The sequence below is a fragment of the Physeter macrocephalus genome, chromosome 5 (assembly GCF_002837175.3).
Source record: "Physeter macrocephalus isolate SW-GA chromosome 5, ASM283717v5, whole genome shotgun sequence".
In the NCBI taxonomy this organism is placed as follows: Eukaryota; Metazoa; Chordata; class Mammalia; order Artiodactyla; family Physeteridae; genus Physeter; species Physeter macrocephalus.
Genome location: NC_041218.1, coordinates 32710911 through 32735262, shown reverse-complemented (window position 1 = coordinate 32735262; position 24352 = coordinate 32710911). Strand labels below are relative to the sequence as shown.

Genomic DNA, 24352 nt, shown 5'->3' with positions numbered 1-24352 from the left:
GGGGAAGGGTAAGCTGTGACAAAGTGAGAGAGTGGCATGGACATATATACACTACCAAATGTAAAATAGATAGCTAGTGGGAAGCAGCCACATAGCACAGGGAGATCAGCTCGGTGCTTTGTGACCACCTAGGGGGGTGGGATAAGGAGGGTGAGAGGGAGGGAGATGCAAGAGGGAAGAGATATGGGAACATATGTATGTGTATAACTGATTCACTTTGTTATAAAGCAGAAACTAACACACCATTGTAAAGCAATTATACTCCAATAAAGATGTTAAAAAGAGTTCTAGAAATGGATAATGGTGATGACTGCACAAAATTGTGATCGTCCTTAGTATTACTGACCTGTACATTTAAAAATGGCTAAAATGGTACATTTTATGTATATTTTACCACAATAAAGAAAAAAAACCAATTACTTAGTTGGTATTTGAAAACGTTATCTCACTTGTATTTGCATTTAAGGTAATTAATGCTTTTATTTATTATTCTTTGAGATAAATCTTACTATTAATAGTAATGTCTCAGAATCTAGACATTATCTTATGGGGAATTTGTTAAAATAAATCTTTTTCAAAATCTAAAAAAAAAAAAAAAAAAAAAAAAAAAAGAACCAATCAGTGTTTAAAATCACAGAATTTTGGCAAAGTTTGTTATGTGGCAAGAGATAACTTTAATATGGGTCTAAGGAACACAGTCTCCTGAGGGGAGATACATAGACTCCACCTAGAGGTAAGCACCAGGTAACAAGATGCTTAGTTTAATGCTTTCTACAAACACTCAGCAGTTTACTGCTTTCTAGGAACCCTCTCAAGCATCAGAGTCCACCTTTGGTGTGAGCTACCACCATGGTGAAATGGACAAAAACTAGACTCTGAGCCCAAAGATCAGAGATCTGCCACTAAGATAAGCAGACAGTTGACCCGCTGAGCTGCAGTTTTCCATCTAGTATATGGGAATGTTATAAAGAATACATAGCACAAAACAGGAGCATGGTCTCTAATGCTAATATTATTAAAGAGCTTAATGTTGTATCTAACACCTTGTTTGGGGGTGCAACTTAGATTACAGGCAATTGTTCCCTTTAGACACTATTCAATCATTACAAAAAGAAAAGAAGAATTTTAAAAATTCATTAACATGTATTAACTCTGCACTAATCACAGGCCCAATCTCTGAAAACTATCCTAGCTACTAAAAGGATTTATATATTCAAATTCAGACTTTTTTTAAACAAATGACCAGGTATTTAACAAGTGATCCAGCTTGGAAGATCTGATGCAGAGATTCTCCACAATCTACTATTTCAGTTATGGGGTTCAACTTTTATATATCACCTTTGATTCTGCTTTTACCAAAATGTTAATGAGAACAGTGGCATATAAAATATTGAAAGAAACTGCACTAGAATAAAGATTTCAGGACTTACTATAGTTTCTCTAGGCTTGTTTATATAGATTTTTTTAATAATAAGCATTTATGAAGCATCTGGGAACCACTGTACCATTTTATTATTTAGAATCTCTTCATTTTTTTAAAGTGTTTTCCACATTCTTGTTATATAATGTATACGAATGTTCCAAATGGGAGTTTAAAAAAAAAAAATCCTCCAAAATGCAATTTCCACAAGCTCATGGTCATTTCCCAGAGAAACATTAAAATTCATTTTCAGGCCTTTTCTAACCACCCTATCTAAAATAAGAACCTGCCTATTACTCTCTTAATACAAAATCTGGTCACAACTAGTAATTTTTCCCCACAGTTTGTTCTCCTCACCCCATCTCCCTGTCTGGCACATCATAAGGGCTATTACTGTTAGAGTTTATATACGTAGCCTCATTAAATCCTGACAACAACATTAAGAGAGCTATTTTATACCCCATTTGTCAGAGTGGTAAACTGAGACTGAAGGTATGGGAATAAATTTCCTAAAGTCACACAGCTAATAAAGGCAAAGTCTGCATTAATACCCCACAACTGCCTTAATAATGCATCTTGTAGTTTAGTAAAACTCCTCTAGTAACAGCTAAAGGTATCACAGTAAATGAAAAACTTCAACACACATAATATGACAAATCATTATATTCATTATGATAGTAAATTACTCACTTTAATGGGATCCAAGCACTTTACTCTTGTTAATGTCTTCTTGTGAGCACGTCAGCGACGTGGTTAATTTAATAAAAATGCTACTTCTATCTAAAAAAGATCAAGCCTCTGACTTTAGGAGCCACATGATAGATGGGCAGGAACCTAGAGCCTGGTCTTGGTTCTATGCTCGGTACCAATCCTGCCGAACCGTGCAGGACCCTCGTCACGTAGCCGCACCTCCCCACACCTCAGCTTTATCACCTACAGCACTATTACCTCAGTGTTCCACAGAGTAACCCATCTTTACTTCTACAAAATTACCCTAAAATGTTTTTAAAAACAGGCTTTACCTATAAAATATTTTATGACCATTAATTACTATGTAATAATAATAGTAAATTACCAAGTAATCAAATCCGGTTAGTCTAAACTTCTGAAGTTATGACTCAAATTATTCTCCCAACTCTGAGTCATTCCTCCCAATTTATGTGGAGTATAAAAATTAATAAACACATATGTTTATACACATACGTATATATACAGACAAGTATATACACATACACACAAAAACACCTGTTCATACATTCCATAAATATTTAGGGCATATTTTAAAGGTTTTTGAAGACTGAAAAGTACAAAACCACAACTAAGCATCACAGCTTTATTGAACCCGTGGCTTTCGAAACATTTCTAGTTCCAGAAATGGGCTAGAAGGGGAAAATTTTTTCTTTTGTGGAAAGTGGAACATTCAGCAAGACCCCACCCCTGTCAAAGACTCAAGGGGAGGGGATATTTTTGATTTCTGTCAGTATCCCAAGTGTCAAGTCGAGGTCAGGAACATCACAAGATCAAAAAAAAAAATTCTTCCCCCGCCCTCTTCCCACCCCCCCACGCCCCCCCACACACATGTAAACTATTATCACACAGGTGCATCATTTATAAGCACATGCCAGGGATCCTGCGCCGTCATCTTCTACAGTTATAGCTTCCTGTGGCTGCAAAGAGTATGGCTCGCTCTCTTTGGAAAGGAGTCTGGGTTTCTCCTGTAGGCAATTATTTCTAGTATCACTGGACAAAGCTAAGTTTTCCAGAAGGAAATTTCAGTTGTGAGGGCAAACCCTAAGTAATCAAGAGAGACTGCTCAGCATGGGCTCCGCAGGAAGAATGGGTTTAGGGAGGACACAGCTGAACATGAACGAGCCCAAATTATCTGACCAGTGGTTTTATAAGGTCTTGATCTCAGGACTCCTGTATACGCTTAAAAATTAGTAAAGACCCAAAGAGCTTTTGTTTATGCAGGTTGTAGCTTCTGCTATTTATCTTAAAAGAAATTAAGACACAAAATTAACGTCTATTCATTAATTTATTTTGAGATAATAATAAAGCCACTGAATGTCAACATAAATTTTTATGGAAAAAAAATCACTGTATTTTCCAAATCAAACAAAGAAAAATGGCATTGTTTTATATTTCTGCAAATTTCTTTAATGGCTGGCTTAATAGAAAACAGCCCGGGGCTTCCCTGGTGGCGCAGTGGTTGAGAGTCCGCCTGCCGATGCAGGGGACACGGGTTTGTGCCCCGGTCCGGGAAGATCCCACATGCCGCGGAGCGGCTGGGCCCGTGAGCCGTGGCCGCTGAGCCTGCGCGTCCGGAGCCTGTGCTCCGCAACGGGAGAGGCCACAAAAGCGAGAGGCCCGCGCACCGAAGAAAAAAAAAAAAAAAAAAAAAAAAGCCCGACTTTCATATCTGCTTCTTCATTTGATCTGTTACAAAATCGTACATCATAAAGCCTCTGGAAAACTCTTAATGTATACTCATGACAGGATGAGAGTGAAAAAAAAGAAGAAAATGTCTCCTATTATTAAGAAAATTGTTATCTCCTGAACTACTTAGAAGGGTCTTGTGGATTCTAGGGACACTAGACCACACCTTGAGAGCTGCTCATTCAGACTCTACTACTCTGTCTTTATTTCCCTTTCATCCTCACCCTTTCATTAAGTCTTTGGAACATTTCAGACTTGTACCAGCTGTGCTACAGAGAATGAAGAACCCTCTATAGACACCTGTGCCAGAAAATTAATGAGAAAACAGCAACTTCCAAACATCAAATGGCAACGTGGTGGTAGCCTCAGGAGCCTAAAATAGTCTGTCCCATACCTCTCCAAGGATAAATTAAGTCTCAAATACAAAAAGACAGACTTTCTGTGGAACCCCTTCTTTCCACCAGAAATGACGTGCTCAAGAACGCAAAAAATTTAAAAAAGGCTTGATGAATACAAGATTATATGCCATATACAGACACTAACTGGTGTGGTCAGATAAAAGATCACTTTTTCCGGCATGATGGTTGAAAAATGATGGAGTACAAAAGAATAGAAAATCAAGGCATAAAAGAGAAAAAAACAGAACAGTAACAATTTAGAAGTAGCTGCCATTAGAATCACAACCAGAACAGCAAATGGCAGGAATGCTACATTCAGAGAATAAATAAAAGAACCAACAGCTCCCCTGGCTTGGTGAACAGGGGAAAAGGGACACCTGATCAGAGCATAATTTCTCAAGTGCTCTTGCAGGCTTCATGGTACCACACTAACCACTAATCTCTATATACCACAGAGTGAAGAGGGGGTGGGGAGAAGGCACCATGAAATATAGGAACGTACACCAGGCTCCCTAGAAATGCAGACTCAAGTAACACCCCAGAACAAAGCAATACATAAAAACTGTCCTCCCCATTGGCTCTATCACCTATGGAAAAAGAAAAGAGGAAAAAAATGTATAAACCTAAAATCAAAAAATGAGTATTTCTGTATGACATGAAAAAAGTAAAAACAGGATATGTCAATTTCTATACAATATTCATTAATCTAACCTCTCTGATCTAAAAGTACATGTTTATTTCACAGGGGAAATTTGGAGTCCATCTAAATCAATTCATTCAACAAATATTTGTCAAGCCAGGTGCCATAAAACAGTGAAACAAAACAAAATCCCTGCCCTCAAGGAGCTTGTGTTCTACTGGGAAAATGAAAACAAACAAGTAAGTATGTTAAACATGTAAAAATGTATAGCATCTCAAATGGTAATATGTGTAATGGACCTAAATAAAGCAAGAAAGGAGGAAGGGGACCACATGCGATGTGGACAGAGTGGAAATATAAACAGGATGGATGACATTTCAGCAAAGACCTTCAAAGGCAAGGGAAGGAGGTCACAGGTCCATTCAGAAGAGCTTTCTAGGCAGAGAAAACAAATGCAGAAGCTCCAAGGTGGAACAGGCAAGGGGGCCGGCAGAGCTGCAGGGGAGGAGGGAAAAGGGACTGTGAGATTGGGGCGGGGGGCTGCGCATCACGCAGTCCTGAGGCCACTGAAAGGCCCTGGCCTTTGACTCAGAGGGAAGGTGGCCACTAAACGGATGTGAGCTGAAGGATGACATGATCTGACTCCTGTTTTAATAGGAGCACTCTGGCTGGAAACTAATACAGAGAAGTGTCAGTGGAGATGGGAGAAACAGTTAGGTTGTATGTATATCTTACAGTTAGAGCCAACAAGATTTACAAAGACTGGATACGGAAAGTGTGAAAGAAAAAGAGGAACCAAGTCTTACTCCAAAGTTGTTTTTTGGTTTGTTTTTATTTCTTTTTTTTGTTTCCTGGCAACTACAAAATGGGGTTGACTTTTGGAAGGGATAGCGCTAGGAAAAGCCTGATGAGAGTAGGTCCAAGGGAGAGTGGAAGAAAAGTAATGGCATCAGCTGGTAGACAACAATGTCAAGGAGTTTTGCTGTAACATGGCAGAAAGAAATGAAGCAACAGTGGGAGGCAGGGCCAATCTGAGGAAAGATTTGATGACACAGAAGGAAGGGGATAACTGCTGAAGAGGTGTCCCTGAATATTTGAGAAGGCACAGAACTGGATACACATGGGCCAGCTGAGCCTGAGCCAGGAACATGGGTAGTCTTTCCACAGTGAGAGGAGGAAAAATGAGTATGTGGGTACAGAGGCCTGTGAGTTGGTCGATGTGATGGTGAAAGAGGATGAAAGTTCCTTCTGATTGCTTCTATGCTCTCAGTGAAATTGAAAGCAGCTGAGAATGAAGCAAAGGGAGGAGGTGCTAAAGAAAGGTCTCAGAAGGAGAAGAAAGTGTAAAAGAATCTAGGGGAACAGGCGAGTAAAGCACTAAGAAATGTACTATCGCTGCCAAACAGAACCAAGGGCCAACGAGAGGCACATATGGTCATGAATTTAAAATGAGTCCAGTCAGCAAGGTGGGATGGTCTTTCTCCAGCCTGTACTACCCTATGGGTGTGAACATGAGGTAGGCAGAGAGTTGAACTTAGCAAGCATTGGGGTTTTTTTGCCAAGTGAATGGGGCAAACTGCGAGGAGGGAACTGGGGGGATCTGCAGAGGAGGAATTGCGGTGATACCTCACGTAATCTAAAATGGGTACGGAGATTTCCAGCAATTGAGGTTTCATCAAACATACCGTGGTTAAAAATCACAATGTTGATAAATAAATATCTAGTGACATGTTCACAGTATACTGAGAAAACAAACAGGTTAAACAAATTATTATGTAGAGCATGATCCCATTTTGAGAGATATATACTATGTAGGCTCATTAATGCAGAGAAAAATGGTTACTTCTGAATGATGATAGTTTCCTTTTTTGTGCCTTTTAAAGGTATTCTACAAAGAACATGTATTGCTTTAATAATTCGGAAAATATACATGCTATTTTAAATAGCATAACTTAAAATTCTTTGTAAATTACGTCATTTAAAAGTGCACCCAATTAAATTACAGGTTTTAGTTTATACGAATAGGTCATCCTAAAATCATTAACAGGTGTTACCACGACACATTACGATGACAGATTTTTACAGCAAATGCATTTGACTGGACTACACATCTCCGTGGAAGCCTTTCCAAGCTAAAACATTTACAAAAGACACCCATCATGAAGGCTCTTGTTCAGCCAGTACGCATAAGATGGTGTAACGGATGTCACGTGTCCTAATTAGTTAGGCATTCTTGATTCACTGGTGCCTGTGTAGTGTTATCAAACATTTTGAAAATCATCCCTGCCCACCACTAAAAGAAAAACTGCAGATGAGAGAATACAGAGGAATAATTAGGTTTTACTTCTTCAAGCCTATGAAATACAGTACAGTTTAAAAGGCTATAAATGATGAGCACTAGAAACACTAAACATATTGAAAATGTTTGATAAAAATGGAGACTATAAAACTGTGTTGAATAACCTAGTTACAGCTATGTTACGGGGATAAGAGTATGGATGAATTTTAAAGTCAGAATTTATCAAATGATATACGCTTCTATTAAGAAAAAGTAGGGACTTCCCTGGTGGTGCAGTGGTTAAGAATCCTCCTGCCAATGCAGGGGACACGGGTTCGAGCCCTGGGCCGGGAAGATCCCACATGCCGCGGAGCAACTAAGCCCGTGCGCCACAACTACTGAGCCTGCGCTCTACAGCCCACAAGCCACAACTACTGAGCCTATGTGCCACAACTGAAACCCACGCGCCTAGAGGCCGTGCTCCACAAGAGAAGCCACTGCGATGAGAAGGCTGCACACCGCAACGAAGAGTAGCCCTCGCTCGCCACAACTAGTGAAAGCCCGCACACAGCAATGAAGACCCAACGCAGCCAAAATAAATAAAATATTTTTTTAAAAAAAGAAAAAGTAGTATAACTTTCTGGTACATGAAGAATTAAAACTCACTTATTAGTGAGGAAAACTATCATAGAGAAAGATTAATCCCATATGGGTCTTATAGATCATAGACAAAACAAAAACAAAAAAACTGTGACTTTAAAATATCATACAATGTTATCTATAGTTAGGACAATGATTAATGAAGAGACATTTGAATAGCCTGTAAATTGTTACATTTTACAAAGCTGGTATAAACTTCCAATTCTAATAATTATTTTTACTAATAAAAATGTTTAAAAGCTGCTCCATTATTATTCCTATTGGGGAATCTTCACTCCTTTGTTAAAAACGTCAAGATTTAAAAGGTAGCTTCTTTGTCTCACTAAAAATACTCTCATTTTTAGTCAGGGTACAGTACTTAGTTTAGTTCAGGTAAGGTAGCCTAACTTGCTATGAAGCAAAAATGATAGTGAATATTTACCAACAGTTATACTTGGTTAGTTCAATTTGAAAACATACTATCCATTTGGAGACACAGCAGAGAGTAGAAACAAGGCCCTGTAAAAATCCATACACAATCCACTGGCAGGAAGAAAAGAAATGAGTAACGAAATTCTAGACTGCAGGGTTACCAAAGTGCTTGTAACATTTTAAACCATTTGAGGTGTGCCGGAAAAAAATGTGGCACAAACTGGTCTTCAAAGCATGAGAAGTAAAATAAAGGGAACTGGAAAGTCCAAAACCAAGCATGTGGAAAACTGATAAGCTTTCAAACTGCTGAACTTCCAAACTGAAGTCAGTTGATTAGAGGAAATATTTAGTGAAATTATTACAGTGCTATAATGTGGTACATACAGTGCTTAATGTCAACTAACAGTAAACTACAAAGGACATTCATAAATTTGTGACACAAAAATGTTTGTTACAGGCAGTAATCAGACATTCTTAGAAAATTTTATAAGCCATAATTATTTAACATCAATTCTCCTTTTCTTTTGGAACCACCGATATAAACCATTTTCACACTTTTTTGTCCCATGTTCAAATTTTTAGAGCTACTGCTTTGCCTAACCATATTTGAATATAAATGACTTGTTCAGTCTGAAAAACGTGTTCATGAACTGATTAAACAAGGAACAGCAGCAAATGATATGAGATCACACTGGCAAATGGCTTGAAGGTGACACAGCCCATCTGCTTATTTAGAGGGTCTACTGACTGCCTCCTTCATAGCAAACCCCCCGGGAAGCTGTGCATTAACCCCCTGCTGCCCTGCCCCACCCCCACCACCCAACCCCCTTCACTTCCACCCTGGCTACCTCACCTAAGCATCCTGCCTCTCACTTACATCTCTGGATGGTAGGCAAAAGCAGTCATTTACACCCAGCTATCACACTTTATGTGGACACTGTTGAAAACACCTCCCATCTGAAGAGGCACTACAGAAATTTTCGACCTCAGTAACCAAGAGTCTGCCTTCCCTGAGGAACTAATTGCCATGGCAGTTTTCCTTATGAACAACACAAATCATGAAACTTGCCCATTACTGTTTTATTTTTCCCAGCAGGAAGCACAGAACCCCAACTTCTGCTTCAGCTCGGCGGCTCAGCTTCTGCTTTATGTACTAGGCCCCCAAGACAGATTTCATTAGAGGAAAGGGTCTTATAACTACATGGCTTGTGTGCCCCTGTTTTAACTCCTAATCTTGATTTTTACATACTTCTATTCTTCCATCTTGCTGTTTTTATTCTTGTAAGCCACCTCACATCGTCTGTGGAACAATCAGGGGTATAAGGGGTAAATAAAACAAACACATTGACCGTAACAGAATATCCATTTTTACACACAGGTCTTAATGTCTTGATAATGTTTTACTTTAGTCCAACAATTCACAACATCTCCTTCAGCATGATTCCCACAGCTTCTTTGAGAACATGTCTGGGCTGAGCCACTTGATGGCGGCTTTTGGAGAAGCTGTCCTGAGACCAGCCATTGGCTGTCTTTTTCTCATCAAAATCTCTTTACAACTAGAATCAGCAGTAGCCACCAATTTGCTGGCCATTCTGCTTACTGAGCAGAAAGGCTTTCCAGCTTTCAGGGATTTTAATCAGCACCAGGGATTTAAGTGCACCCTGATTTTATGTTACCTAAAACATACCTGCTTTACAGTGAGTGCCCACCCACCCCTTAGATCAGTGGTTCTAAAACTTGAGCACGAATCAATCACCTGAAGGGCTTGTGAGACCAGAGAATATACCTTGTTCCACCCCCAAAGTTTCTGAGTCAGTCGGTCTATAGGGCAGGGCTAAATATTTGCATGTCTTTTTTATATAAGCTTCAGGTGTACAGCATTACAATTCAACATCTGTCTACATTACAGTGTGATCACCACCACAAATCTAGTTGTTACCCACCAACATAGAGTTGACCCGCAAAATCAGTGCCTAGTACCTCTCCTTTGCTACACTTACCACAAACGGGACTTGTTAATCATGGTTACTCTCCTTTCCTAGACAATAAATTCCATGAGTACAGGAACTGGCTAGTTTACACTCTTTCCAGTGTCCAGCACAAGGCATGATAGAATACACTCAATAAATATTTGTTGGATGCATGTTGAATGACTAGCACTAAAAAACCTACTGGGAGAACTGGAGTTGATGCCTGAATTAAGTATGATTCACATGGGGCATAAACATAATATCCTTATTAAAAAAAAAAAAGTTTATACCCTGACGCTGAAATTGCTTTAGAAATAACTGGTTGCTGTCACAAGTTAGAAAATAATGCTCTGTTATGCTGGAAGAGTTCTTTTTATTCACAATCTCTTCTCCATCTATTCAAGTCCCTTTAATACTCAACAGCATTTCAGCTACATTTAGAGCCATAACCTAAAATTCAGAGCTTTACAGAACCCATACTTTAATAAATATCAATTGTAATTGCTTCCTCAGATAACTTCTCTCCCTTTTTCTGTCAATCTACTTCCAAAAGTGGTTAACATAATGTCCCTTAGACACTGCATTTATCATATCCTTTCCTACCTCAGAGCCTACAGTTAATCTCAATAGGCAACTGTTTGACATTTAAACTTGTTAAGAAGTTAACATATTAACAATTCCCATTAAGGGTTTCTGACGTCCTTCCATTAATTGTCTGACTTACCATTCTTTCAAACCAAACTCCCATCGTATTACCATTCCCCAAACAGGCACAAAATGCATGGATCTAACCAAGCAGAGATGATGGAAGGTTTCTTCTGAACTCCACCAGTGAGGTCTCACTATTTTGTCAAGACACTACAGAAGGAAGCCCAATGCACTTTTCAGAATGTCCATGAAAGATTTACCCCCAGGCACTTATGGAGAGACACATTAATTGAAAATCATTGTCAACTCTAATTTTTAGGGATTATTTAGAGGTTTATTTAAAATAAATCTAAAACTATTAGATTCTGTTGACTTAGCCTTTGTGAAAGGAAATCTAAACTTTTTAACAAGGACAATGATACATCTGTATTTTAATATATTCGTTATTAAGAATATTACACTCTTCACTGGTAGTGAACCTATCAATACTTGGCTGCATAATCCATCCTCATGAATTCCCTGCAACTTCTATTAATTGGAAAAAAAAAAATCAAAGGATTATATAACTCAAGGAAATCAGTACAAAAGCCTTTCATGGAAACCAAACTAAATTCCTATTTAAAGGCTCAATTTACCTCCTGCCGTTTTTTTTCAGGTGCAAATGAAAAAAGAAAAACAAGTTGATCAGACAGAGAAAAAAATATCAAAAAATGAAATGTAACTACAAGAGACAGATTTAACAATGACTGAAACGTGGGAAGATGATCAGGATAGAATTAGCAGTTCCTTAGCTACTGCATCCTTGTCTGTTTCAGAAATCTCCATTGCCTTTAAATGTGGGTCATGCAGCATCCACACATGCTCCAGAAGGTTCTCATCCAGAAGATGAGAATATCCTTATTACAGAACTTTTCTGTACTTGGTGTGATAATTAGTGAGAAGAAGAAAACATTTCAAAAAAAAATCAATGAATGATGCTCTTCTGTATTTTCATAATTGCCATTCAATAAGACCTTAGAAGTCTTGCCGGATTTACTTCTGTTTATAATTACCAGCAGTCAATTGGGAGGGAACAGCACTTGATTAAATAGAAGACTTTCCAACAACAATTTCTGTGTAGTTTCAATTTCTGTGCAGCTTTTGATATTTACAATTGACTACAGGTGTGTGGGAAATATTCTGGGAATTCACAGCATTTAAAGTAAGATAAAGATTCCACGAATGACAACTTCCAGCTCTAGGAAAATGATTAGTGTCATTAATGTTTCCTTTGAAGCAGAGGCATGATGAAAGCCAAGGTTAGGAGTGAGAGAGAAGATGGCTTATTGATTCTCAGAGGCTGTTTCTCTATTCCTAAAGTGGGCAACTATAACTGATCAAGCGATTTCATACAGATGACAGGAGATAACGTATGTGAAGTGCCCAGCACATAATAAAAACTCAATAATGTTAAGTCCCATTCCATCCCCACGTCCTGCTCCAAATTCTGCCTGCTGGAAACTGCAGCAAACCTCAGGATTCCTTGGAAGCATAAGTCAAATGGAATTGACCCTTTTCTTGATTTCAGTTTGCCTACTGCCTAGACCACAATCACGGGGTGAAGGAAGGAGGCTGTAGAAAAGAAATTGTTTTAGTTTGAAAGGATTTTTTTTTTTTTGTAATTTTTATAGTGGAGTATAGCTGATTTACAATGCTGTGTTTCTTTCTGGTGTACATCCCCTTGATTCACTTAGAGAGAGAGAGACATCTATATATTCTTTTTCAGACGCTTACCAGTCTTATGTTCTCTTCCGGTGATTACAGTGTGTTAAGTCAAGTTCTATGTGCTATACAGTAGCTCCTTATCGATTACCTATTTTCTCTATGGAAGGGTATGCCTGCTAATTTCCACCTCCTGGTTTATGCCTCACCCCCTCCCACCTTTCCCCCTTGGTAGCCATAAGTTTGTTTTCTAAATCTGTGATTCTGTTTGTTTTGTAAGTTAGTTCATTTGTATCCATTTTTAGATTCCACCTATAAATGATATCACTTGATAGTTTGAAAGGATTGAACCACCTCCCTCCTCTTCACTTTTAGATGGCCAGGAACAAAGGTGGCTGTAAACAGAATGATTCATGGCAAGTTTAAAGCAATGCCACCGAAAATCAAAGATTTAACATAAAAAAGAGTATGCTGCCTAAATATGAAGATGTGGGAAACAGACTGACAAGCTGTAGGATAAGTATTTATAATGGTTCATAGGTCTGTTATCCCACCATTTCTATACACTTAAAAAGTCACTTTCAAAAATAATTAACACTACGTATTATCCTATTCCCAAAACACTTTAGAAATTTCCAAAATTGCTAAGCCCTCTTTTGGCGGGGGATAATTTTACTTTAGAAAACGTTGTCTGGACAATACCTGACGAGTCATTTCTCTCCACTCAGGACCCATACAGCCACCACAGAAGCCCCCAGAAATGATGCTGACTCTACCTCTTTTCAGCCTGTGGTCTGATCGTTCAAAATATCCATCTGATTTCCTACCACTGCTTATTTTCCTGCCTGCCTTAGGGGCTGCAAGGATAAATTAGTAGCCTAGATTAGCTTTAGTTTCCATCTGGCCAATTCTGACTTGAGGAGTGAGAGTTCTACCCTAAGAAATAAGAAGCAATGCCCACTTTATTAGATAGGAAGCAGGTGACCAAAGTCTGTCCTATAACTTTCAAAGTGTGAGGAGGAGGAGAAAGTGCAGGGGAAAATATTTTCTACCAACACAGATTGAGATTCAAATGCAAATACTTTTTTCAAGCACCTATTATGTGCCAGATCCTTTGCTAGGTGCTGTAGCATATTACCTTGTTTAATCCTTAGAATTCTGACAAACCTATGACTTTGCATTAAGGCCAAAGAGATGTGCTACTAAAGCACCCACCCAACCCCATTTACCTAGGGATTTAAAGTCTTCCTTAAAGGCAGAAGAGCTGCAATGCCCAGACACCAGCACACAGATGGTCCTTTCCTTCTAACTTTGTGAGAATCAACCTATGTTGTGCATAAAAATTACTACTCAGGCTTGTATATACAAAACTATGTCTCATGTACTTTACTGGTAAGTTAAGAGCTTCCCAAGGGCTTACTATCTGCATTATTTTAACCATTAAAACCTAATGCCCATAGGAGATGCAACTCCACTTTAATACAGGTAAGGTGCCTAGTGCAGTGCCTGACACCAAGAGAAGACTCTGTCCACGGTCTGTTTTCCATGGAAGAATGTCATGAGAAGGGGTCGGGGCTGCTGGAGAGCTTGTCGGCTTTAGCATTTTATTTTTGTAAGGGGTAATTATATGAGCATAAGTCCTGTAATGGTCCACTTAAAATAGGCCAACATAGATGTCCTGGAGCAGAAGAAATTCCGACCGCGTTGAAATGTATTTTACATTCTTGCCAGGACATCTTTAGCACTATGTGAAGCAATCTTCTGCTACTTTTCCCAACTCTCTGTGAAAAAGCTGAAAAGGAATTTGATTTTATAACAGATAAGATTACTGTAAATTTCTAAAAACCTAAGTTACGAAAGAAAAGGTCTTTTAACCAAAAAATTCATTTAATTTAAAAATCTAAGCTGAACTGAGGAGAACTGGATTGGGGGAAAAAAATACAACTGAGATAGAATTTTGCCTTTCAAAAAATTTCAAGTGGAGGATTTACCTTATCAATCTTATCTTAGGTGCACAAGACCTTAACTAAAAACCATAATCAGCTCATCTTAACCGTTTGAAGAAAAACACTGTTCATTGCTAAGTGACAGAAGTGATGAGGAAGCACATTTTCCATGCCCTCTTCAAAGGCAATATTTGGAAGCATCTGAGATATTCACATTTCTAAGACAAGCATTGTGACATTCTACCTCTTTACTATGGCTCTCCTACAAACTTTTGTCTGCCCAGCAGTTAGGGTGTTCTTTGTAATTTTTCCCTTGAAAGTGGTGATAAGCTAAAAATATTTACATTTAATAAATTAAACTTCGGATACAAAAAATAGAATACACTATAATTTTGCATTTTCTTAAAAGATGACTTTAACAGCACATCAAATCACTGGGATTCTCCAGCTTAAACACATCAACAGCTGACCACCTGATGTAGGATGAAATCCAGTCTTTCCACAGCCTTCGCCCTCCAGCATGGTCTGGCCCCAGCCACCATCTGCCTCTGATCTTGTGCCACTCTTGCTTGCTCTCTGATTTCCTGCAGTTCCTATCAAGTATCAAGCTCCTTCCTCTCCAAGGGCCTTTGAATGTGCCACTCCCTTTGCCTGAACACCCTTCTTCCAACTGGGCTCAGGATATCCCTCCTTCAAGTCTCAGGGAGCATCACTTCCACAGGGAAGTCTTTTCTGACCCAATATAAGCTACTCTTAATCTCGTAACATTCTTTCCTTTTCTTTCATAATCATAATTTGTACTTAGATATTGTGTTTATTGGTTTAATGTCGATCTCTCCCACTAGACTCCAAGATCCATGAGAAAGAAAGCATACCCCTTGGTCACGACCCTCGAAGCCCAGGACATGTCTGAAGACAATAAACATCTGCTGAAGAAATGGATGCTGGATCCCCTCACCTTTCCCCACCCTGTCCAACTACATTTGAAATATGGGACATAGCCTTTCCTTCCTTATTTGTTCAACAACAATTTATATTTTGACTCAGAAAACTGAAAAGCAGAAACTGAAACCTCTTTTCTTCCCAAAGTAACCACAACCAAAGAGAAGGAGGGTAGAACTTTGGGTACTGCTTTAGACACTTGTTTCTTCTTGTAATCAAGATAGAATTAGTCATATACGTGGCAAAGGAAATTCCCACAAGAACCCATGACTTGTAGCTTAGCCACTGAGGGTTAAGAAGAGATGGCTGAAATATTATCAGAATGCCTCAAAGGAACAACCTTTATTTTCAGATCACAGGGAACTAATTCTAAAGTAACGGTTAATTGAACTGACAGTCCCACAAATTATGATAGTCTTCAAAGTGTACAAAAGTACATTCCTGGTTTCATACCATTTGTAACCCTGAACCTATCCTGCACCCAGTGCAGATCAAATGGTACATCACTGAGCTGGGAAACCTTCATCTTTAGTTTGTTCTCACAGATATCCTGCTGATTTATTAATAATCAGGAAGAAAATGTTACTTGAGTGACATCAGTTGCGTATTAAATGGTAGTGATAAACGCTTTGCTTTCATGGCATCATTACCTTCATTTTTTTACCATATGATTCCATTTATATTTTTTTTTATTGAAGTGCCATTGCTGTACAATATTCTATAAGTACGATACAGTGATTCACAATTTTTAAAGGTTATACTCCATTTATAGTTATTACAAAATATTGACTATATCCCGTTGTGCTGTACAATATATCCTTGTAGCTTATTTTATACCTAATAGTTTGTACCTCTTCATCCCCTACCCCTAATATTAAAAAGAAAGCAGTATTTTGCCTGATATTCTTCTATTTTTTTCTTTCACTAATAGCAAATGTTCAACAGGGAAAATAAAGTCTCTGAAAAATCAAAATTGATATTTCCTGTTTGCCCTACTAGACCAAATACAATGCTATTTAAAAATCATCAGCTATTGTATATTATGAAAAACTCATTTGCTTGCAGAAAAAACACAACGTCTGGTCAACTCTCTTCCTTTTTCTAGACATAGAACAAAGGCGTTATCTCAGCAGATGGGGAAGAAAACAATTTATGTTTCACGAATTCAGCTCTGCTCAGCAAATTCACTCGTTAATTAAAATAAACAGCACAAAAAAGGGTACGTTTTGGTCAATCATTTGTCTGCAATCATAGGAGAATTTTGAAATACAAAAGGCTGCGTGTTTTACTTAGCTGAAACCAGAATGTTATTCTTTTATCATTATTTAGCAGACAAGTCATATGAGGAAAACCCTCACAAGACTCTGTAGTATACTTGCAGCTGCTTTCAAAATGAGTGGAAACATTATTCTATTTAATGCTTTCATTTTATTTTAAAAGACTGACTTTGTTCTATGTAAAGTTTCCAGCACTGAGCCATACAGCCATAAAGGTTTCTGAATTTAAAAAATAAAACATTTAAGTTCTGCCTACGAAACTATAATGCAATTTTAAATATGTGGCGTGTTTTGAAAGAGTCATGAAATTTGTTAAAATGGCATTTTCAGATTAATTTTTAGCTTTGAGAAAAAATATTTCACAGGAAAATCACTGTATCATAAAATACATTTGAATCATTAAAGTTCTTACATTTATTTCAGCAAATATAGTTTTGAAAGTGGCATTTCCTTAACCAGTATTACTTTACAGCAGTGTTTCCCAAATGGGGCTGGATCTGGAGACCTTTTTGGCTGTCACAACTAGGGAGGTGCTGCTGGCATCTAGTGAGCACCCACAGGCCAGGGAGGCTACAAAGCGTCCTGCAGTGCAGAAGATAGCCCCCTCCCTGCAACAACAGCAGCAACAAACACCTGGCCCCAAGCGTCAATCGTGCTGAGGGCGAAAAACCCTGCTTTAAAACAAAACCGTTTAAAAAAATTTTTTTAATTGAGTTTTGAACCCAATGGAAAGGTCAGGTTTTCAAAAAGGAAGATATTCTAGGCAAAATACATACTGAGTCACCGCCTGAGAAAGTATAACTTAGGCCCAAATGACACTACTCAGAACAATTAATTTTAAATATATAAAGTCAAGATACAAGAATTTTCTAAATGGGAACAATCCTGGCATTGTAATAAAGCTCCACTGACATTCAGTTCAAACTTTCTGTGCCTGGTACAAAGTAGGCACTTAACAAATATTTACTGAGGGAAGGAGAAAGAAGGATCTTCTTGTGCCATATCCCAGGACACCGTATACGGTAACATTACACCAAGATAATGGGTTGTATTAGGTTGTTAGGGGTCCTCTAAGCTCCTCCCTTCCTCCACAGCACTAGCATGTAGCCAGCCAGCGGGTGACATTTCCCGGTTTCCTATGCAGCTAGGTGCGTCCACAAAAGTTCTCACCAATGCACATGTGTGCGCTGCTTACAGGAAGTTGCTTCTCCTTCATTTCCTCCCTTGCCCCGACCCTTCACCGTAGGTTGGGATGTGGAGGTGGCATTGACCAAGTTTCAACCGTACAGAGGACGTTAATTCCCTAAGGAGAGCAATAAGCCACCTGGGTAGCTGAACAACCACTTGGCACAGAGCTGCCCCTCCAGCAGCGATCAATCATCTCCAGAATGGCATGTGAGAAATGAACTACTTATTTAATCTATTATACTTTGGGTCTCTTTGTTGCAGCTGCTTGCACAAGTCAATTCTAAAATCTGACATCCCCTATGATACAAGGGCTACAAATGCTTTCTATCTGAGGAAATGTTAAACTGGCTAACTTCTTAAAGTTTCAGTGCGAATAAGACTTGAAAATCTGGATTATATGGTCACTCTATACAGTGACTATTGGTTAGGATGAAGAACTGCCATGTCTGTTAATAGTGTTAATTCTCATTTATCTAATCCAAATGGAAAAAGAAGGCAAATCTGGAGCTACCTGCCCAAGGAATTCATTGTTTCAATGATATAATATTTACATAAACTCATGCTAATGATAGCAGGCTAGACCCTGTAAAAATGGAGGCTAAAACAATTTTAACTCTTAAAATTTTATAATTACAGCATTTTCATCTTCCTGCCTTTGTCTCCCCTTTGAGTAAGATGCTGGTAAAAATACTAGTAGCAAGAGGGGAAAGGGAGTGAGGGCCAGAGGATTCCACAAACTATAAACACTGAGCATTGAAATAATGATTTCTGGATTAAGTTGTATATTCATATCTTGAACATTCAATTAAATTTGATTCAAAAGGCTCTGTGTCTATCTTGGTTTTCAGAAAATATAGCTGCTTCTTGTTGCACACATTCTTTATTAAACTCCAAAGTATTTTCCAGATTTTATTTGATATAGAATATATTCATTCAACAATTTATTCCTACTTTATGTGAATGAGAGGGAAATCATTGAAAAACAAAATATTTCTTATGCGATGAAATTAAAACATATTACATTTAAGCAGCTTTATGCAATTCAGATTTTCCATTAATATTGCTCTTTTTAAAATATAATTTCCCACAATAAAAATTAATGTCTTGAATATTATATCTGTTATAGTCATAAACTTACTGAAAAATATTTTTACCTTAAACATCTGAACACAGTAAAAGTACCAAAATATATATTGTAATTTCCTAACACCCTTCCCCCAAAATCTTATTTATGGATTGTCCTGACAAGTCTATGGCCATTAATTCAATGATCTATGCAACTTTTCTTGGTAACTTGACAATCATGAGAATCAGGATAACACGATTAAAAAAGTAAAATAGCTTGGTCTGAAATACCTTTTTAAAGTTTCTAAAATTCTAAAGAATTTGAATGCCTCACAACAGAAATCATTTCTAAATTTTAATAAAATTCAGGGCACAAATTAGGCATCTTGTATCTCAAAAAAAAATCACAATTTACATATTAAATTCAAAAATCTTTACTATACTGAGAAAGTACTTTTGACTTTTTCTTCAAACAAAATGTATTTCTCCCAACTGAATACTGTTTACTAATTTAGATTTTGACTTTTAATTTAGGAATAAGTTTATCTTATAATATGAAGTAAAGATAAAAGTTTCACATTCTCTCTCCTTCCCAATTTCTTTCTGGGGCACTAGCCAGTCACTAAATTATATTCTACTGTTAAAGGAAGAGGTAACTAAAGGACACATCTGGACCCAAGTAAATATTTCACTAGTTTCACCAGTTCCAACTAATGCCCCCAAGGGAATAGTCAATCAGTAAATCACCACAGTGAGTCTACCACAGCTACGACAGGTATATGAAAATGACATTATTATCTACTCCTAAAAATGCAATGATCTAAACAAATCAATCACAATTCTCTTTTTTTTTTTTTTTTTTTTTTTTTTGCCGTACGCGGGCCTCTCACTGCTGTGGCCTCTCCCGTTGCGGAGCACAGGATCCGGACGCGCAGGCTCAGCGGCCACGGCTCACGGGCCCAGCCGCTCCGCGGCATGTGGGATCCTCCCGGACCGGGGCACGAACCCGCGTCCCCTGCATCGGCAGGCGGACTCTCAACCACTGCGCCACCAGGGAAGCCCACAATTCTCAATTTTAAAAAGGGACGAAAGGCTTTAAGAATCTCCAAACATGCCAAGTTCTGGCATGCCACATTTTCAACCTGAGAAGTCTCAATCTCTTTGGGCTTCCTTATTGTTTGTTTGATTTCAGTCTATAAGGAAAAGAGACTGGTATCAGCCAGTGGTCCTCCACAGGGGCAGTACCCTACATGTCTTGGAAATAAGCAAGAACAATTCGTTTTCACAGTGATCGGCACTTAGGGGGCAGGGCTAGGGGGTTGCTACACATTCAGGAACTGTCCCAAGTCCCCAGAATGTTCCAATGTCCCTCTGCTCATTCCGTTCATTAGAACCTTCAGTATGACTACCTGAGCCTAAAGAGTAACTTCTTTTCACACATAAACAAGTTGTTTTGGGCTTCCCTGGTGGCGCAGCGTTTGAGAGTCCGCCGGCCGATGCAGGGGACATGGGTTCGTGCCCCGGTCTGGGAGGATCCCACATGCCGCGGAGCGGCTGGGCCCGTGAGCCATGGCCGCTGAGCCTGCGCGTCCGGAGCCTGTGCTCCGCGACGGGAGAGGCCACAGCAGTGAGAGGCCCGCGTACCGCAAAAAATAAAAAAATAAAAAAACAGTTGTTTTAATTCAGTTTTAATGAACACCAAATTTTTCAGCCATTCAACTGTCATGTAAATGTCTGCTTTTGTTGGGAACTTTACTACGTGTCATTCACCATTTCAGAAAAATCACCTCACCAATAGTAAATCTGCTCCCTGAATCCAAGTCAATGACATGGCCTGTGTGGATCAGGATTCTTTTGCAACAACTGCACTCATGTCAATGTTATGAGGATAGGTGGGAACAGCCATCTATTTTATCATGTCTTCCACTATAGTCATGCCTGAGCAGTTATATGTTGAAACACCTAATATTTTATTATAAATTACTCTCCTGTTACTTTTTATCACAATTAGGGCAATGTATTGGTTATTTTTAACATAGCCTACTTACATATGCAATTCTCCATACATTTCATTTCAGCATAGTAAAAAGGGTAATACAAAGTATTTTATGAAAATGAAAAACTAGGTCTGATAGATACGCAAATCCTGACCTAGAATATCACCTAAGGCTCCTTGCAGCTCCAACATGCTTTGATTCTATGAAAAACTTTCAGTTCGGCAAGCCCTGATCATTAGCAAGCCTTTACCTCTGCTCAAGTTTGAAAGGATCCCAATTAAGTAAAAATGAGAAATACATGTGGTTGCTAAGGTGCTACATAAAAACACAGACTCTGCTAAATGCTCCAACATTTGTGTGAACAGAGGGAAATGCCATGGTGCGGATGCCTTTTACAGGTGAATAGAGAGGGACAGAGAAATACCTAAGGGAGAACTGAAGCCCTCACATCTCTTTGGTCTCAAGAAGCTACACTACTGGCCTCACAGGTGACTGTTGCCGTGTTCTCTCCTTGGGCTGAGGGTCACAGATCTGAGTGATGCACTGCCTTGGCCTGTCTCCCCCAAAGTTCATTCAAGAAAATATACACTGGCAAACAGTGCAAATGTCCCAAAAGTGGAACAGGAAGAATACCTCTCACATCAAACTGTGCGCAAGTCTACTTAGCAATCCTTATCCTTCAAAAAGCAACATCCTCAATTCATCACTGGCATGGAGGTGGTATAATCAATCACACTCCACTTTTTCTGAGGCCATCATTCTCTGTCATCAGATTGAAGAATATTATCCCCACTATACCAATTCCCAGGTTGTGAAAATGTACTTAACTCATTATTTCAGGAACCGTTGCCCCTTGCCCCACTGCATTCTCAGCATGTCCACCATCTCCATTATGTCTGACCGTCCACCGTTATCTCTTTCCCCACCATATTAGCACCCATGGGGGCAACCTTGTTTTTACTGATACATTCCACAGAGTTTCACTTGTTAAAATAAACTCCCTAAGACAAAGTTTGAGGAAATATTCCCTGGTGAAAAAAATAAATCCATACTTCCTGTGTAATAAATATATCCCTCTCGGTCAAATGACCAAGAGTCAGGAAACACCTGATTACATACAAAGTATTAAATATAAAAGAGAAAAATAAAACCTTAAGTTTGGCTCACACACCAAAACAAGAGCAATCTTGGGAGTGACCAGTTAAGCTTTCTTGACGTAGAATTTTCTAACATAATTTTTAAGGAAACAAAACTTTACTGAGGTATTCTAATATACTGGAAGATAATTCTTTGCAAATTATGGAAAGTTAAAAATTACTGTAAGATCAGATGAAAAAAGTAATAAAACTATTCGAAGACACACATGTACATATAAACATTTAGTTTTTAACTAAAGAGTCTCTGAAAATAAGAAATCATAATTTATACAGGAAGGAAAAAACCTCTATTATCAGCAATTTCTTTTATAAATGATTCTCTTAGTTTTTCCTCACTGGCCTCACATATGATTAGGATACCAAGCTACCAATTTTCTGAGAACTTATGTCTTTAACCAAATACATATGGGAAACATAAAAGGATTTCAGAAGCTATACAGCTTAATTCTCAAGTTCCTCAAATTAAACGGTTTAGAATCATTCCCCCTCCTTTCAACGACCATCTGACCTCAGTGTGTGTTTGGGCTTATCAAGGTTATGGGTTGGTATTTGGGGTAAGGGGCACATTTTAACCTGATGTAACATTTTAAATCTATATGACTCAACAATTAAGAAGCAGCAGCTTTGCCACTGGCCGTTTGAGAAAAGAAAATGATATACAAATGGGACTCTGCCCTAGAAGGTTCTTACCCGCAGGGCCTCGATGACCAGGTCTCTGGCCTCCAGCTCCCCTTCCATCACACTGAGGAGCATCCGAAGCTCTGACTTACTGAGGTTGTCCACATCAAAGTCTTTTTTCTGTAACACAAATTTTAAAAAATGAAAAAACTTCCTAAAGGTATGCAATGGACCACTTTTATCCCAGTGGCTCAGCAAACCCGAGGGGCCCCACTTGGCAGCAATCCACGGTCTGACCTTCTAGGAGGAGAGGTAAAAACCACAGTGCCAATATCCCAAAATCTCTCCACTAAGGAGATCTATTTTCCCAGCCTTCCTACCCACCTGGCTTCAGGTTCTCTTCAAATTATACTGTGCAATACAAATTTAAAGTCCCTGGAGTTTGTACCAAAACAGGCCCAGTGCGTGTCGGGGAGAAGTTGCGAGGGTAGCAAAGAGAGCACGAATGTATTGCTCGAAGGGCCCCAACGTAAAGGCTCCTGTGAGGTTATTATAAATTCCAGGACTTCCAATAATAACGGGTCATGTTTACAGAACACTCTGCAGCAGAGGCCACCAGCTAGCAGCCTACAGCCAAATCTGGCCCACAGATGTGTGTTACTTGGACCACAAAGTGTTTTGTTTTATTCAGTCAGTGCTAAGAAAATCTAAAGATGTCACCCAAAGATCCAGATCGCTGGCTTCCCCTCAAAACTCAGATGACCGGGTAACCCCAGATTCACATTCCCACAGGGTAATAATCCATAGAGCCAAGTAGCAGCTGCCCCTTTAGAAGAAGCATGCTCTGCGCTACCCCCAACCAAACACACACACGCACATGTAGTGTGCTTGTAAGAGGCCTGGCCTGCCACCCACAGGTAGTCATCTGGGCCTGTGGTCAGGCGAGTCTGGTTGCCAACTCTCTTGTCTCCAACTCTACCCTCTTTCCTCACAACAACTTTTACAAGCGGGTCTCCTGATAGCCATCTTATAGATGAAGCTGAGAGATGACGGGTTAGCGTGCTCACAGCCGGGCCTGGGTGAGTCCACAGCCCCAGCTTCCTCTACAGCACACAGCCCACTTCTCCCTTCCATGGAGACTCATTTGACAAACCCAGTCACCATCAGAGGGAGGGGAGCACACGTTCATCCCCAAATGTCTCAGGACACCCAACCTCAGAAGCCAGTCTTCAGGATGTTTCCGAACATGCCTTCGCATCTGCCTAGCACCCAGTGGTTTCCAAAGAACCCTCAAAGAACCAAATCTAACCTATAAGATAGATATCATCCCCTCTATTTTTCGGATTAGGAACCCACAACTCAGGAGTCGGATAATGCACGCAGGTCACACAACCAGGAAATGGCAAAACTGCAACCAAGTACTGTGATTTGTCTGCACACTTTGTCAGCACGATGTCAACATTCTAGAGATGGAAACAGTGCTATTCTATCAATGATCCAATGAGAACTAGTTTAGCACCTATGTATCTGACACCGTACTAGCATTGTGATGACAGAGAAGTAAACATAGCAAAGCCTATAAATGATTCCAGGAACTTCC

General features: G+C 39.1%; 1 protein-coding gene across 2 annotated transcripts in view; it reads right to left on the bottom strand.

Annotated features, from left to right (window-relative positions):
* The window catches only part of CTTNBP2 (cortactin binding protein 2), a 171805-nt gene that overhangs the window by 137113 nt on the left and 10340 nt on the right, over positions 1-24352 (bottom strand). For both annotated transcript variants that reach the window (XM_024128757.1, XM_024128762.3), the window contains exon 2: positions 22825-22932. In XM_024128757.1, the coding sequence (XP_023984525.1) occupies positions 22825-22932 (108 nt within the window). The remainder of the gene's footprint in view (positions 1-22824; positions 22933-24352) is intronic.